Below are 16,740 nucleotides of genomic sequence, written 5' to 3'. Positions count from 1 at the left end.
TATTCAAAGCCTTAAGTTCTTAATCTGAGCATATTGCCTGTGATACATTTCTGATGATCTTTCTGGACTAGATACATCCTGAGTAGCAAGCACCAACCGGAGCAAGTAAACTTCTAGGGAACAAGTGTCTTGGGTTTTACAGGTATCTTTGCTATAATGCAAAGTAGATTAATGAAGATTTCCTATATCATATGATATTTGTGTTAGTGGGTCTAAGATTAAGCACATGGTATTTATAAGCTAAAATTAAAAGGCAAGAATGTCTTAATGTTTTCATTCTTAAATTTTGTATTCTCCAAGAATGTATTAGTATATGAACTGTGGCCAACCAGTTCCTGTTCTTTGGACTGTATAGACATCTGTAGTGGATCGTGTTGCTTCCTCATTCTTACCAATTTTATTAGAATCAAACTACTTGTTATTTTCATACTATTATCTACTATAGATTCTCAGCTTTAGAAAATGACTATGATACATAAAGACCACTAGGTCAACTTAAAAACCCTTTCTGTGAATTTATACATGTATGTATATATGTAAAAACACTGTTGATTTCCAATTCTGTCTTTCCATAGAAATGAAGTTTTTCTATTGAAATTGTTTAACTTAAATATTTTAACATAAATTATTACATGGATCTTTATGTATAATTCATCCTTATATATACCCCTTAATCACATAGTCATGAGAAGATAACTTGCTTTCTTTACAGAAAGGGCAGAAAGGAATAAGATAAGAAACAAGCAAGAATGAAGAGAGATGTGGGGGAGAGACTGCTGGTCTCCAGACCACAGAAATGTATTTTAAAATAAGAGGAAATATTTTAACTGCAGAAGGGATATAAAATATAAATCTATGTAATTACATGCTGATGGGATCCATTGCACCCAGGTTTTTGACCTTGGCCTGTAGATGCTAGACTATGATATCTTGTTACTCTTTTTCTCCTTTGGGCTTTTACAAAATAATTTCATTCTCAGATCATTTTCTGTACTGTTTACTGAGGCAAAAAAAAAAAAAATCTGAAGTCAATCATGGTCTTCTGCTTTCTGGACTAAGCATTTGGCAGAATGCAGTATCTTTTCTTGTGTTTTGACATGAAATAGCACATGGCTTCTACAAGATAGTTTTAACTTGTTGGGGTCACTGGGAGTTATATGATGATCAACCCCTTTTCCTAAAATTCATTGTGGTAGTTTTAGTGGAAAACATAAATCAAGAAATCTTATATCGTATTTTAATAAATGAATACCAAATACATAGTGAAATATAGGTTTCAGAAGAAACTAGTCTGTGGGGACCATTGTGAGAGAATCACATTATATATTACATAGTATATGGATATTGGAATGTATCACTGGGGGGGTTCTCTTCATTAGCAGAACAGTCATGTCTACCTGTATATAAGACTTTTTTTTTTTTTTTAACCAAACTAGCATTTCATTTTGTGAGTGACAATTGACATTTAAAAGTAACAGAGGCCAGGCATAGTGGCTTACGCCTGTAATCCCAGCCCTTGGGAGGTCGAGGTGGATGGATCACTTCAGGTCAGGAGTTCGAGACCAGCCTGGCCAACATGGTGAAACCCCGTCTCTGCTAAAAAAATAAAATAAGCATATCTGGGCCAGGCGCGGTGGCTCACGCCTGTAATCCCAGCACTTTGGGAGGCTGAGGAGTTCGAAACCAGCCTGGCCAACATGGCAAAACCCTGTCTCTACTAAAAATACAAAAATTAGCCAGGTGTGGTGGTACATGCCTGTAATCCCAGCTACTCGGGAGGCTGAGGCAGGAGAATTGCTTGAACCGGGGAGACCGAGGTTGCAGTGAGCCGAGATTGCACCACTGCACTCCAGCCTGGGTGACAGAGTGAGACTTTGACTCAAAAAGTAGAATAAGTGTTTCTGGATTTTTCTTTTGAATTCTTAGGACTGTAAGTTTGAGAATGTATGTTTCTGGAATTCTACAGTTGACTCAAGTGTAAACGTATCACAAGTAATTTTTCTTTTCTAGCTATGTGAATGTAAAATACTTGCAGATAATGTATATATTGTGTAACATATGTATATTTGGTCATAAAAGCAGATAATTGGAAACATTGTAAAATTAAGCACTTTAATTCCTATTAAATATTAAACATTTGTATCTTGTAAATAAATACATCCTTAAATTAATTCCAAAGCTTTACATGTTATTTCAACTCATGTTCTGTTCACAGTGATTTCGGTTGTCTGCTCAGGAAAATTACTCCAGTAAGGTACTGATACTCCTACCTCCAACCTACCCTCTGCCAAAAAAAAAAAAAAAAAAAAAACCCGTGTAAGTCTTTCAAGAATAAAGCTTAGGACAGACTCAAAGTTCTCCAAGTGTAGAAACAGTGGCTTCTGTTTGTTATAGCTCCAAGTGTGGATCTCCAACAACCGACAAAACAGTGCTGCTCCATACCCGAGGAAGCGATTGCTTTGCTCCATAGTTTGTGGTATCTGCCTGCATTCTAAAGGCTTACCCAGTTGGCCCACAGTGTCCGTGGGAGACTGGTTCCAGGACCACCCACAGGTACCCAAATCTGCTCATACTCAGTCCCTGAGCTCTCTCAAGTCCCTGAGTCCCTGCTCAAGTCCCTGCTCAAGTCCCTGCTCATACTCAAGTCCCTGAGTCAAACCTCTGTATTGGTAGGTTTTGCATCCTGATGGAATACCATGTTTCATCCACATTTGGTTGTAAATGTGGAACCCATCAATGCAGAGGTCTATTTATTGAACAAAGCCTACATATAAGGACCCGTGCTTCAATCCTTTGTTGTTCAAGGGTCAACTGTATAGTGAAACAAGCACGAAAAGAACTCGAACTGTTCAGGCCGGGTGCAGTGGCTCATACCTGTAATCCCAGCACTTTGGGAGGCTGAGGTAGGCGGATCACGAGGTCAGGAGCTGAGATGGCGCCACTGCACCCCAGCCTGGGTGACAGAGCAAGACTCTGTCTCAAAAAAAAAGTCTTAGTCCTGCTCTTACTGGTCATATGACTTAGACAATTTACCTAAATCCCAACTATAAATTCTTGTGGTCATTACAAGAACCAACACACTTGGTGACTATGAAACACCATGCAAATAGTATGTCATGGAACACTTCCGAGTTTCATACAGCTACTCAATTGACTTCAGCCTTTTTAAGCCCTGAAGAGGAATCCTAATTACTTTCACCGTGATTTCATAACTAAAACATTTCCAGGGATAACCCTTCATAGAAGCCTATTAGCTTTTTTAGGACACAAAGAACTAATCAACAATTTTTAAATTGATGCTTTAAAGCAATTGGCATCAGCTGAAGGATTCTGTAAAATAAACTGCCCTTGGCTCACCAAGGGACCCAAATGTGGTTTGGGTCCACATTACATCAGAGTGGCATAATTCAAGGCTTCTCAAACTAATGTACATATGAATCACCTGGGGATCTTGTGAAAACTGCAGACTGACATAGTGGCCTGCGATGCAGTTCTGACAAGCTCCTGAGTGGTGCTGCTGCTCCTCAAACCATCACTGGAGTACCAAGCTTAGAGTGGGAAGGACTTAGTGTCCGAGACCATTGACTAGAAATCCCTGGCTCTACCACTTATGTTTGGACCTTGAAGACTTGTGAGACTTAAATGAGACAATCATACATTGTCTGGCCCATATGAGGTATTCAGTTCATAATTGTTAATAGAGATAATTTTTGTTAATTCAAAAATGTGCAGCCCTGACTGCACATTTGAATCACCTGCAAAGTAGTTAGAGCCATTCCCTGGTCCCCGTCCCTGTCCCCCTCAAAAAATTTTATTTATTTGTCTGGATTGGCCTCTGAGTAATAGTCGGTTCAAAAATTCCCCAGGTGATTCTGATGGAAAGCACTGAATGAATGTTTATTCGGTGCTTAGTTCTGCGCTAAGTACTATATTTACATTATCACATAAAAGCCTCACAATAACATTCTAAGATTCAGATAAGAAAACAGATTTGGCCGGGCACGGTGGCTCATGCCTGTAATCCCAGCACTTTGGGAGGCAGAGGCAGGTGGATCACTTGAGGTCAGGAGTTCAAAAACAGCCTGACCAACATGGTGAAACCCCGTCTCTACCAAAAATACAAAATTAGCCAGGCATGGTGGTGCACACCTGTAATCCCAACTATTTGGGAGGCTGAGGCAGGAGAATTTTTTGAACCCGGGAGGTGGAGGTTGCAGTGAGCTGAGATAGCACTATTGCACTCCAGCCTGGGCAACAAGAGTGAAACTCTATCCCCACCCCTCCCCTCCAAAAAAGAAAGAAAACAGATTTAAAGAAGCTAATAATTTGTCACTCAGCTGTTGATGTCCTCTCTTCTACCCTTACCCATTTTAAATCCAATGTTCAGTCACTGATCGCTCCCTCTCATTCACTCACTTCCTTCGCCACGTCTAGCTTTGTCTTGCTTGGCAAAACCAAATCCCCAGTTTACTGAGTTCTGTTTTCATACTTGTACCCATGTGGCTGAACAGAGCAGATTGGTTTCACCTAAAATTCATTACCAGGTCATCACTACTTCCTCCTGAGACCTCCACTGTATCCCCAATCCTCCATCCCAATAGATGACCTTCCTTCCCACTTTAATAAAATATAAGCAATTGGCAGGGCACAGCCTCCCACAACCGTACCTTTCCCCACCCCCCCCCCGCCCCCCGAGAAGGAGTCTCACTCTGTCGCCCAGGCTGGGGTGCAGTGGCGCGATCTCAGCTCACTGCAAGCTCCTCCTTCCGGGTTCGCCATTCTCTCCTGCGTCAGCCTTCGGAGTAGCTGGGACCACAGGCGCTCGCCACCACGCCTGGCTAATTTTTTGTATTTTTAGTAGAGACGGGGTTTCACCGTGTTAGCCAGGATGGTCTCCATCTCCTGACCTCGTGATCCGCCCGCCTCAGCCTCCCAAAGTGCTGGGATTACAGGCGTGAGCCACCGCGCCCGGCCAACACAACCATATCTAAGCCACCTATTACCACTTGAGACCATATACTCTCTCTCTCCCTGCCTATCCACGTTCCTCTCCTAATCGGTCCCTCACCTGTGCACAGTATACAATTCCCCATTCGCCTGCCATTCCCCCTTTCTCATGTAATGTCAGATTCCCTCTTGAATCTTATTAGCGAAAACCTGCTATATAATTCTTCCCAATGTAAGCCTCTTCACTCCTCTTTTCCTCCCATTAGCAGCAACACTCCTTGAAAGACTTTTCTATACTTACCGTCTCCAATTCCTCTCTTCCCATTCTTTCCTGAACGGATTCCAGTCAGCATTTTGCACTCACCATGTCACTGAAACCGCTCATATATCAAGGTTACCAATAACTTGTATGTTGCTAAATTCAATAGTCAAGTTCTCAGTCCTCATCTTAGTAGCACTTGACCTACTTGATCATGCTCTCCTTAATTTACTTTTTCCCTTGGCATGTAGAACCCCAAACCCTTGGGTTTTTTTTTCTATTTATGTATTTATTTTAGAGATGGGGACGTCTCTCTATGTTGACCAGACTGGTCTTGAACTCCTGGACTCCCATCTCAGCCTCTCGAAGTGCTGGGATTACAGGTGTGAGCCATAGCGCGCAGCCCCAAACCCTGATTTTCTTCTCTTGGACCCTTTCTTGGTCTTCTTTGTTGTTTTTCACACCTCTCAGGGGTGTCTCAGGCATAAGGATGTTCTGAATTATCTCTTTTATCTGCACTCATTCCACTAGTAATCACACATACTTTCATATTTTCATGCTGTCAACTCTGAACTTTATTTTTATTTTATTTTATATTTATTTATTTATTTATTTATTGAGATGGAGTCTCGCTCTGTCGTCAGGGTAGAGTACAGTAGTGTGATCTTGGCTCACTGCAACCTCTGTTTCCCAGGTTCAAGCGATTCTCCTGCCTCAGCCTCCTGAGTAGCTGGGACTACAGGCACGTGCCACCAAGCCCAGCTACTTTTGGTATTTTTAGTAGAAACGGGGTTTCACCATGTTGGCCAGGATGGTCTTGATCTCGACCTCGTGATCCACCCACCTTGGCCCCCCAAAGTGCTGGGATTATAGGTGTGAGCAACCACTCCTGGCCCCAATTTTGTTTTTATTTATTTATTTTTGAGACAGAGCCTTGCTTTGTCGCCCAGGCTTGAATGCTCACTGCAACCTCTGCCTCCCAGGCTCGAGCAATCCTCCCCACTCCAGCGTGAGTGACAGAGCAAGACCTGTGTCAAAAAGAAAAGAAAAAAGAAAAAAAAGAAAAAGAAAAAAAGGACTTCAAAATATAATGGTGAAAATCTTAGTCAACCTTTGTACAGTGGATTCTTGTTTTTAAAAAATCAGTCTCAGAGGTAGGCATCATGCCTGTAATTCAGCTGGGAGGCTGAGGCAGGATGATCACTTGAACCCAGAGTTCGAGACCAGCTTGGGTAACATAGCAAGACCTGTGGCTTAAAAAAATAAAATTAGGCTGGGCGTGGTGGCTCATGCCTGTAATCACAGCACTTTGGGAGGCTGAGGCGGGCGGATCACGAGGTCAGGAGATCAAGACCATCCTGGCTAACACAGTGAAACCCCATCTCTACTAAAAATATAAAAAATTAGCCAGGCATGGTGGCGGGCGCCGGTAGTCCCAGTTACTCGGGAGGCTGAGGCAGGAGAATGGCATGAACCCAGGAGGCAGAGCTTACGGTGAGCTGAGATTGTGCCACTGCACTCCAGCCTGGACGACAGAGTGAAACTTCATCTCAAAAAAAGAAAAAAAAAGTTTAAAAAAAAAATATATATATATATATAGAGAGAGAGAGAGAGAAAGTCATATAGGCTCAGCCCACTACCACCACCATTATCACAGCACCTGGCCTGTGAGGAAACTAGAGGCTGCTGACGACTGTCCCAGAAGGAGCTGGAAGTGCTGAAGGACAGATGTCCTGAGGAAATGGGACTGGCAGAGTGAAGCTGGCAAACGGTTTGGATAATGAGCTCCTAGGCTACCGTCACTTTCTTATAGAGGAAGTGATTCATGCATTGTTTTGTCCTGCAGGTAAGCAAAAACAGAAAACCAGTTTGCCTACCCTCTTAGTAAAGGAAACTCTCTGCTTTCATAAAATAAGATTAGGGCCTCATAGCCTGCTGTGGCATTTTCACAAAAATTGCTATTTTTAGATGATCACTTAAATATGTCATTATCATACACTGAACAAAAATAATTACTGTGCAAAAAATTAACTTAAAAATTGTTTCCACATAGAATCATGTTATATTTAAAAGTGGGAAAAACATATGTCATCTGAAAATCATCTTGTGGTTTTTCACTATCTGCTGAATTTGTGTGTATGTCTATGTATATGCTTGAAGACTGGAGAACAGGAAGGCACAGAATGAATATAGAGGGAATGAACCAAAGGATCCACGCCCACAGTTATAAACAATAGGAGAAAGAACCCTCAATAAAAAATAATTATTTGCGGCCGGGCACAGTGGCTCACGCCTGTAATCCCAGCACTCTGGGAGGCCAAGGTGGGAGGATCACCTGAGGTCAGGAGTTCAAGATCAGCTTGGCCATGGTGAAACCCCATCTCTAATAAAAATACAAAAAATTAGCCGACTGTGGTGGTGCGCCATTGCACTCCAGCCTGGGCAACAAGAGCGAAACTCCGTCTCAAAAAAACTATTATTATTATTATTTGCCCCTTTGGGAGGCCAAGGTGGGAAAATCATTTGAGGCCAGGAGTTACAGACCAGACTGGGCAAGATAGTGAGGACCCCCCATCTGTAAAAAAATAATAATAATAATTGGCTGGGCATGGTGGCATGTGCCTGTAGTCCCAGCTACTGAGAAGGCTGAGGCAGGAGGATCGCTTGAGCCCAGGAGTTTGAGGCTGCAGTGAGCTATGATTGCACCATTGTATTCCAGCCTGGGTGAGACAGTGAGACCCTGTCTAAAACAAGAAGAAGGAAAGAAAGAAGAGAAAGAAAGAGAGAGAGTGAGAGAGAGAGAGAGAGAGAGAGAGAGAGAGAGAGAGAGAGAGAGAGAGAGAGAGAGAGAAAGAAAGAAAGAAAGAAAGAAAGAAAGAAAGAAAGAAAGAAAGAAAGAAAGAAAGAAAGAAAAAAAGAAAGAAAGAAAGAAAGAAAGAAAGAAAAGAAAGGGAAGAAAGGAAGAAAAGAAAAGAAATGAAAAGAAAAAAGAAAAGAAAAAGAAGGAAGGAAGGAATTATTTGCTAAAAAAAAGTCATGATGCTTTCCTGAGTATACCTTTTTGCAGAGTTTTGACTTTTGAAGCATCTCAGTGTTTTATAAACAGACACACACATGCACACACACCCAATTGTGAACACTCCCCTCCCCCATGGAGTACGAATATAAACAAGTGAACATACCCGTATATCAAGTAGTACCACATGAAAAACGTAACCACACTGAAGAGAAAAGAACTAACTCAAACTTTTGCATACAGTATGTGGACTCAGAATGCAAACAAATATTGAACTCTAGATCACTGACTTGTTTTTCCCAGTGGCAGAGCTTAGTATTTCTAATGTGTGTGTTTGTTTTGCTGAGTTCTAGAACTCAGTAAATGTGATAGTTCATATTGAGTGTCAACTTGATTGGATTGAAGGATGAAAAGCATTGATCCTGGGTGTGTCTGTGAGGGTGTTGCGAAAGGAGATTAGCATTTGAGTCAGTGGACTGGGAGAGGCAGACCCACCCTCGATCTGGGTGGGCACCATCTAATCAGCTGCCAGCACAGCTAGAATAAAGCAGGCAGAAGATGGAAGAGCAGATTTGCTGAGTCTTCTGGCCTTCGTCTTTCTCCCGTGCTGGATGCTTCCTGCCCTTGAACATCAGACTCCAAGTTCTTCAGCTTTTGAACCTTTGGACTTACACCAGTGGTTTGCCAGGGGCTCTGAGGCCTTTGGTCACAGACTGAAGGCTGCACTGTCTGCTTCCCTACTTCTGAGGGTTTGGGACTCAGACTGGCTTCCTGGCTCCTCAGCTTGCAGATGGCCTATTGTGGGACCTCACTTTGTGATTGTGTGAGTCAATACTCCTAATAAATTCCCCTTTATATATACATCTATCCTATTAGCTCTGTCCCTCTAGAGAATCTTGACTAATCCAGTAAATAAGTATGCTGAGGATAATGGGAGCCAAGTTTCCTACTGTCAGAGAAAGCAGATATAGATGTGGAAGGGGGAACATAATAAATCCTATGTTATTGGAATGGAAAATAGGTATTAATGGTTTAGATAGGTATAAATATAGATATAATACATATAATACTTATGTAGGGGGTTATATATATGTACATATATACATATTTTCTAGCTGTCTGCTGTGAGGGTCTAGAAGTAATACCCCAATTTTGTTTTTGTATTTTGTTTTCTAAACACCATTTTCCACTAAAAAGAACCAGCATTCCTTGAAGAAATGGTTGATTCAAGGGCTTGGGCAGGAAAAATTCACAATAAGCCTGGAATATTATATTGTACCAGAAAGTAAGAAAGGGCCCACAGAATGATGGGGACATGTCAGAAGAACCAGGAGGCAACTTGAAAGGTCTCCCACTGGCAACATATGGGACATTTAAACAAAAAAATTAACAAAAAAATTTAAAATGATGGCAATGGATTATAAAATCCATTGAATAAAATAGGAACACAGGAATCCAAACATATGAGAGAATGAATAAATAAATGATAAGAAAAAATGCTTATAGTAGGATGCCAACAAATAAGTGTAGAAGAAATGATGAAATGAAAACATTAGCAATTGACAAAACAAAGGAATCATTCAGAGTCATCAACGGACATTGATGGGTAAAAAATTCTTGACCGGGATATCTACATAATCTCAAAATATGTCTCCATAAAATTGCTGTTTTATTTTGTTTTGAGACGGAGTCTCGCTCTGTCCCCAGGCTGGAGTGCAGTGGCAGGATCTCAGCTTACTGCCGCCTCCAGCTCTGGAGTTCAAGCAATTCTTGTGCCTCAGCCTCCTGAGTAGCTGGGACTACAGGCGGGAGCCACCACGTCCAGCTAATTTTTGTGTTTTTAGTAGAGATGTGGTTTCACCTTCTTGGCCAGATTGGTCTTGAACTCCTGGCCTCAAGTGATCTGCCCACCTCAGCCTCCCAAAGTGCTGGGATTACACGCTGAGCCACTGTGCCTGGCCCAGAAAATTCTTATTCATTACGAGAATAAAAACAGTAACTTTGCGGTAGAAAAACTTTGCGGACAGCATCTTAACCCAGTTAACATTACCAGTAAGGACAAACTGGTCTCATGTATCTCTTGATACGAAGCACTGAGAGGACACATCACATCTGTTGTTTTCCTGCTAAAAGTGCAATCTATCTGAGTATTTGGGGCTACATGAAAAAATAAATAAAAATTTTAAGGTGTAATCTAATCATGAGGAAATAACAGACAAACCCAAATTGAGGAACATTCTATAGAATACCTGGCCTATATTCTTCAAAAATGTTAAATTCATATGGGGACGGTGGCTCACACCTGTAATCCCAGCACTTTGAGAGGCCGAGACAGGCAGATCACAAGGTCAGGAGTTCTAGATCAGCCTGGCCAATATGGTGAAACCCCGTCTCTACTCAAAATACAAAAATTAGCCGGGCATGGTGGTGGGCGCCTGTAGTCCCAGCTACTTGGGAGGCTGAGGCAGGAGAATTGCTTGAACCTGGGAAGCGGAGGTTGCAGTGAGCGGCGATCACACCACTGCACTCCAGCCTGGGTGACAGAGTGAGATTCTGTCTCAAAAAAGAAAAAAAAAAAAAAATTAGGCTCATGAAAGACAAAGACAGACTAAAGAACTCTTTCAGATTAAAGGATAAAAAGACATGATAACTAAATGAAATGTGTGCTGGCCTTAGGCCACAATTTCTTCTTTCTTTTTTGTTTTTATAAAGGATATTATTGAGACAACTGTTAAATGAATAACATCTGTAGATTAGATCATCATACTGTAGCTGCTAATTTTTCTGTTTTGATAATTGCACTGTGGTTATGTAAGGAAATGTCCATGTTCTTGAAAATATACACTGAAGTATTTGAGGATAAAGACACATCGTGTCTGTAATTTATACTCGAAGGGTTCAGAGATGAGAGAGAGGGAGAATGATAGAGCAGAAGCAATGTGATAAAAATGTTAAAGAATCTGGGTGAAAGGTAAACTAGAGTTCTTTTAATATATTTATAACTTTTCTGTAAGTCTGAATATATTTCAAAAAAGTTGAAGTTTTTGAAGAAATGTAAATTAAAATGAGATATTACTACATACCTGTTAGAATGGTCAACATCGAGACACTGACCACAAATGCTGACAAGGATGTGGAGCAACCGGAACTCTCACTCATGGTCAGTGGGAAGGCAAAAGGGTACAGCCACTTTACAGTTTGACAGTTTTTCTTACAAAACTAAACTTATATGATCCAGCAGCACACTCCTTGTATTTACCTAAATGAGTTGAAAACTTATGTCCACACACAAACCTGCTATAGAGCAGCTTTATTCACAATTGCCAACACTTAGGAACAACCAAGACGTCCTTCAGTAGGTGAACAGATCGACAAATGTGACAAATCCAGACAATGGAGTATTATGCAGCACCAAAAAGAAATTAGCTATCAGACTATGAAAAGACATAGAGGGACCTTAAGGGCATTTACCAAATGGAAGAAGCCAACTAAAAAGGCTACATATTTGCTGGGTGCAGTGGCTCTTATGCCTGTAATCCAAGCACTTTCGGAGGCTGAGGCAGGTGGATCACTTGAGGCCAGGAGTTCGAGACCAACCTGGCCAACATGGTGAAACCACGTCTCTACTAAAAACACAAAAATTAGTTGGGCATGGTGATGCACACCAGTAGTCCCAGCTACTCGGGAGGCTGAGGCATGAGAATCGCCTGAACTCAGGAGGTGGAGGTTGCAGTGAGCCGAGATCATGCCACTGTACTCTAGTCTGGGGACAGAGCAAGACTCTATCTCAAAAAGAAAAAAAAAATATATGGAGACATATTTTGAGATTATGTAGCTATTCTGCTCAAGAATTTTTTACCCATCAATGTCCATTGATGACTCTGAATGAGTCCTTTGTTTTGTCAATTGCTAATATTTTCTTTTTTTTTTTTTTTTTTTTTGAGACGGAGTCTTGCTCTGTAGCCCGGGCTGGAGTACAGTGGCCGGATCTCAGCTCACTGCAAGCTCCGCCTCCCGGGTTTATGCCATTCTCCTGCCTCAGCCTCCGGAGTAGCTGGGACTACAGGCGCCCGCCACCTCGCCCGGCTAGTTTTTTTTTTTTTTGTATTTTTAGTAAAGACGGGGTTTCACGGTGTTAGCCAGGATGGTCTCGATCTCCTGACCTCGTGATCCACCCGTCTCGGCCTCCCAAAGTGCTGGGATTACAGGCTTGAGCCACCGCGCCCGGCCAATTGCTAATATTTTCATTTCATCATTTCTTCTACACTTATTTGTTGGCATCCTACTATAAGCATTTTTTCTTATCATTTATTAATTTGTTCATATGTTTGGATCCCTCTGTTCCTGTTTTATTCAATGGATGTTATAATCCATAGCCATCATTTTAATTTTTTTTTTTTTTTTTTTTTTTTTTTGAGACGGAGTGTCGTTTTGTCACCCAGGCTGGAGTGCAGTGGTGCAATCTCGGCTCACTGCAAGCTCCACCTCCTGGGTTCACGCCATTCTCCTGCCTCAGCCTGGGACTATAGACGCCCACCACCATGCCCGGCTAATTTTTTTGTATTTTTAGTAGAGATGAGGTTTCACCGTGTTAGCCAGGATGGTCTCGATCTCCTGATATCGTGATCCGCCCGCCTCAGTCTCCCAAAGTGCTGGGATTACAGGCGTGAGCCACCATGCCTGGCCACATTTAAAATTTTCATGTTAATTTTTATGTTTAACTGTCCCAGATTTTGCCAGTGGGAGACCCCTCAAGCTGCCCCCTGGTTCTTCTGACATGTCACTTGAGCCTAGGAGTTTGAGACTAGTCTGGGCAACATAGTGAGATCCCGTCTCTAAAAAAACAAAGAACTACATATCATATGATTCCAACTATATATATGACATTCTGAAAAAGGTAAAACTCTGACACATTAAAAAAATCAGTGGTGGACCGGTTGTGGTGGCTCATGCCTGTAATCCCAGCACTTTGGGAGGCCAAGGTGGGTGGATCACTTGAGCCCAGGAGTTCAAAACCAGTCTGGGCAACATAGTGAGACCCTGTCTCTACAAAAGATACAAATTAGCCAGGCGTGGTGGCACGTAGTCCCAGCTACTCGGGATGCTGAGGTACGGGAATCACTTGAACCCTGGAGGCAGAGGTTTCAGTGAGCTGAAATCACACCACGGCACTCCAGCCTGGGTGACAGAGCGAGATGCTGTCTCAAAAAAAAAAAAAAGAAAAGAAAAGAAAAATTAAAGCAGAAACAAAACAAAACAAACCAAAACAAAAAACCCACGTATGAGATTAGAGCCCAAAGTCCAGAGAAGAACAGTTTCTCAAACTCTTGCTTCAAACAGCCAAAGATTAATGTCTATTAAATTTAAAAAAAAAAAAAAAAAAAAAAGCCTAGCTGTTTTTTTTTTTTTTTTTTTAAATTTTCTTCTCTGTGTTTTCCACTTTTTCTGTCTAAAAATTTAAAGTCTAAGAAGAAACACATTATTATTAGGGAACCACCAATATCCACTTTATCCATCTAAGAAAATGATAGTGCCAGCCCACTAGTAGCAGTTGGCCACCTAGGATAGTTTGCCAGGAGTGGTAACCAAGGGCCAGGTCCACCCTTCCTCTCAGCTTTGGTGTATTATCCGGCAGTGGAGCTGGGCTCCACACAGAAGAGAGAATGCCCAGCTGCCACACTTCACATTACTATTTGTTAGCTGAGCCCCAGTTATCCGGTGTGTGTTGCTTAGGTCTTTGGGCTCAACAGATTCCTTGGAAAACATAACAACCAAACACAACACATAATTCCTTCAGCTTCTGCCAACAACTCACTGTTTATAGGGCTATGACGTGGGCCATGGGGCCAGCCTGAGATCAGGAACAGATGGGACACGCAGGCTACCAAGTAAGGTAATAACTAGGCACCCTTTAAAATCAATATTCTTGGCCGGGCGCGGTGGCTCAAGCCTGTAATCCCAGCACTTTGGGAGGCCGAGACGGGCGGATCACGAGGTCAGGAGATCGAGACCATCCTGGCTAACACGGTGAAACCCTGTCTCTACTAAAAAATACAAAAAAACTAGCCGGGTGAGGTGGCGGGCGCCTGTAGTCCCAGCTACTCAGGAGGCTGAGGCAGGAGAATGGCGTGAACCCGGGAGGCGGAGCTTGCAGTGAGCTGAGATCCGGCCACAGCACTCCAGCCTGGGTGACAGAGCGAGACTCCGTCTCAAAAAAAAAATAATAAAATAAAAAAAAAATAAATAAAATAAAATCAATATTGAAATGGTTGCTCAACATGTATTTATTTTATTGGGTTTTTTGTTTTTGAGACAGGGTCTCTGTCACGCAGTGGCACAAACGGCTCACTGCAGCCTCAACCTTCTGGGCTCAAGCAATCCTCTTGCCTTGGCCTCCCAAAGTGCTGGGATTACAGGCATGAGCCACTGCACCTGGCCTCAACATGTATTTAGAGCACCGAAGGATGAACAAAATAGTTAGACTTCTAGGGGAGAGCTGGCAACCTTTCCATTGTATCTGGGCTCTTCAGTTTGGGGGAGAGAGTTGTGTATATTTACCACTCACCAAGTGAAAAGACGTGGAATCAGCTGGAACTAGTTTCACTAGAAAGCTGTTTAGGAATCAGTTATTATTGCTCAAGAGTGCCCTCTAAGGGTTTCAAACTATGATAAGTGACTAACCACATTCTATGCTCTACAGGAGTTCCGGCAAATACTACTTTCTCCGTATCACTATGGTTTCAGCGATGCCTAAGTGCTCATTGATATTTTAGCATCCCTTACAGGACGGCAACACCGGCAGCTCCCTGGCCAGCCCCCTTATCCTGCTCTGCTGGGAGGAACAGTCTACATTGCGGCCGCCACATGGTCAAATTGCCCTTGCTCCTTGATTCTGTCAACTTATTCTCCTTTCCTTAAAAAAAAAAAAAAAAAAAAAAAGCAAAGCACATTTCTCCAACCTTATCCACAATAGAACTCACGACCGAATCCAAGGGATAGACTGTCACAGCTTAGTCTTGAGCTGGGGTCCCCCATATATAGGTGTCTTTTTTTTTTCTTTTCCTTTTTCTTTCTTTCTTTTTATTTTTTATTTTTTTATTTTTTATTTTATTTTATTTTATTTTTGAGACGAAGTCTCGCTCTGTCGCCCAGGCTGGAGTGCAGTGACGCGATCTCGGCTCACTGCAAGCCCCGCCTCCCGGGTTCACGCCATTCTCCTGCCTCAGCCTCCCGAGTAGCTGGGACTGCAGGCGCCCGCCACCTCGCCCGGCTATTTTTTTGTATTTTTTAGTAGAGACAGGGTTTCACCATGTTATCCAGGATGGTCTCGATCTCCTGATCTCATGATCCGCCCGTCTTGGCCTCCCAAAGTGCTGGGATTACAGGCCTGAGCCACCGCGCCCGGCCCAGAGACGGGGTTTCACCGTTTTAGCCAGGATGGTCTCGATCTGACCTCATGATCCGCCCACCTCGGCCTCCCAAAGTGCTGGGATTACAGGCGTGAGCCACCGCGCCCGGCCCCTTGTCCCCATTTTTATGAACCATTGTGATAAAGTTGAGGAAAGTCCATTGGTCTTAAGGGTTGCACTCACGCCCAGTACCACAGCCCTGTGCAGCCAAGACTTCAGTGCTCTGCCCCCTCCCTGTGACAGCACACCCTCCTGCTGTCCACCCAGCTCCACAGGCTTCACTGAGGGACTCTCAGGTAAGCCTCAGCCTGTTGTGCGCTGTCTAGACTGAAAGCAGAGATAGCTATCTGGCTGGAAAAGAGAAAGAAATTAAGGGATCCATAAAAAGCCTTTCTAAAACAGCCAAATGTTTATAAAGGAGAAAGGAAATTGGGAGGTGGCCAGGGCATGTTCCTGTTCTTTGCCTTCTCACACGACAGAGCCGTGTAGTTCCCAACCTGGTTTCCTACCTCCCCTTTCTTCCCCACCTGGGGACATTTGACAAAGTTCGGAGACATTTTTGGTTGTCACAAAGGGAGTGGTGATAGGGAGGTAGTGTTACTAGCATCTTGTGAGTAGAGGCCAGGGAAGCTGCTAAACATCCCAGGAGGCACAGTACAGCCCCCCCCACCCAAACAATGATCTGGCCCAAAATGTCAATGGTGCCGAGGTTGGGAAGCCCCACCCCAGAGCCTCCACTTCTCTGGCTACCCATTCCGCGACTCCCACCACTCCTCAGACAGCGATGGAGGACAGCCAAGATTGCCAGCTGTGACTTTCTATGCAACCCTGTCTTCTTTTCTCCTGTCCCTCTGTCCAGTGATCTGCTTCCCTCGGCGCCAAGTGGAAAGATGATGGCATCTGACCAGAAAGTTTTCTGGGCCCTGAGTAACTGCCTTACATTCTTAGTATGTAGTGGGTGAATCTTTAGTAATAAGGTCCCTTGAGCAAAGTGATGCCTTATCTCTAGTACGAAATCTGGGAACTCATGGAGAGATAAAAATAGCCTCAATACCAGTGGACTGGGAACACGGTCCCTGTCCTTAAGTGGCCTTGCACCATGATTGCTA

General features: G+C 43.0%; 1 protein-coding gene across 1 annotated transcript in view; it reads left to right on the top strand.

Moving 5' to 3' along the window:
* Positions 1-2,366, top strand: part of LOC105484288 (FYVE, RhoGEF and PH domain containing 4) — a 261,001-nt gene extending 258,635 nt beyond the window's left edge. Inside the window, exon 18 of the mRNA XM_071071904.1 lies at positions 2,216-2,366. Coding sequence (XP_070928005.1) covers positions 2,216-2,253 — 38 coding nt within the window. The 3' untranslated portion in view covers positions 2,254-2,366. The remainder of the gene's footprint in view (positions 1-2,215) is intronic.
* The last annotated feature ends 14,374 nt before the right edge of the window (positions 2,367-16,740 follow it).

The sequence above is a fragment of the Macaca nemestrina genome, chromosome 10 (genome assembly GCF_043159975.1).
Source record: "Macaca nemestrina isolate mMacNem1 chromosome 10, mMacNem.hap1, whole genome shotgun sequence".
Taxonomy (NCBI): Eukaryota; Metazoa; Chordata; class Mammalia; order Primates; family Cercopithecidae; genus Macaca; species Macaca nemestrina.
This window is presented reverse-complemented; position numbering and strand designations above follow the sequence as displayed.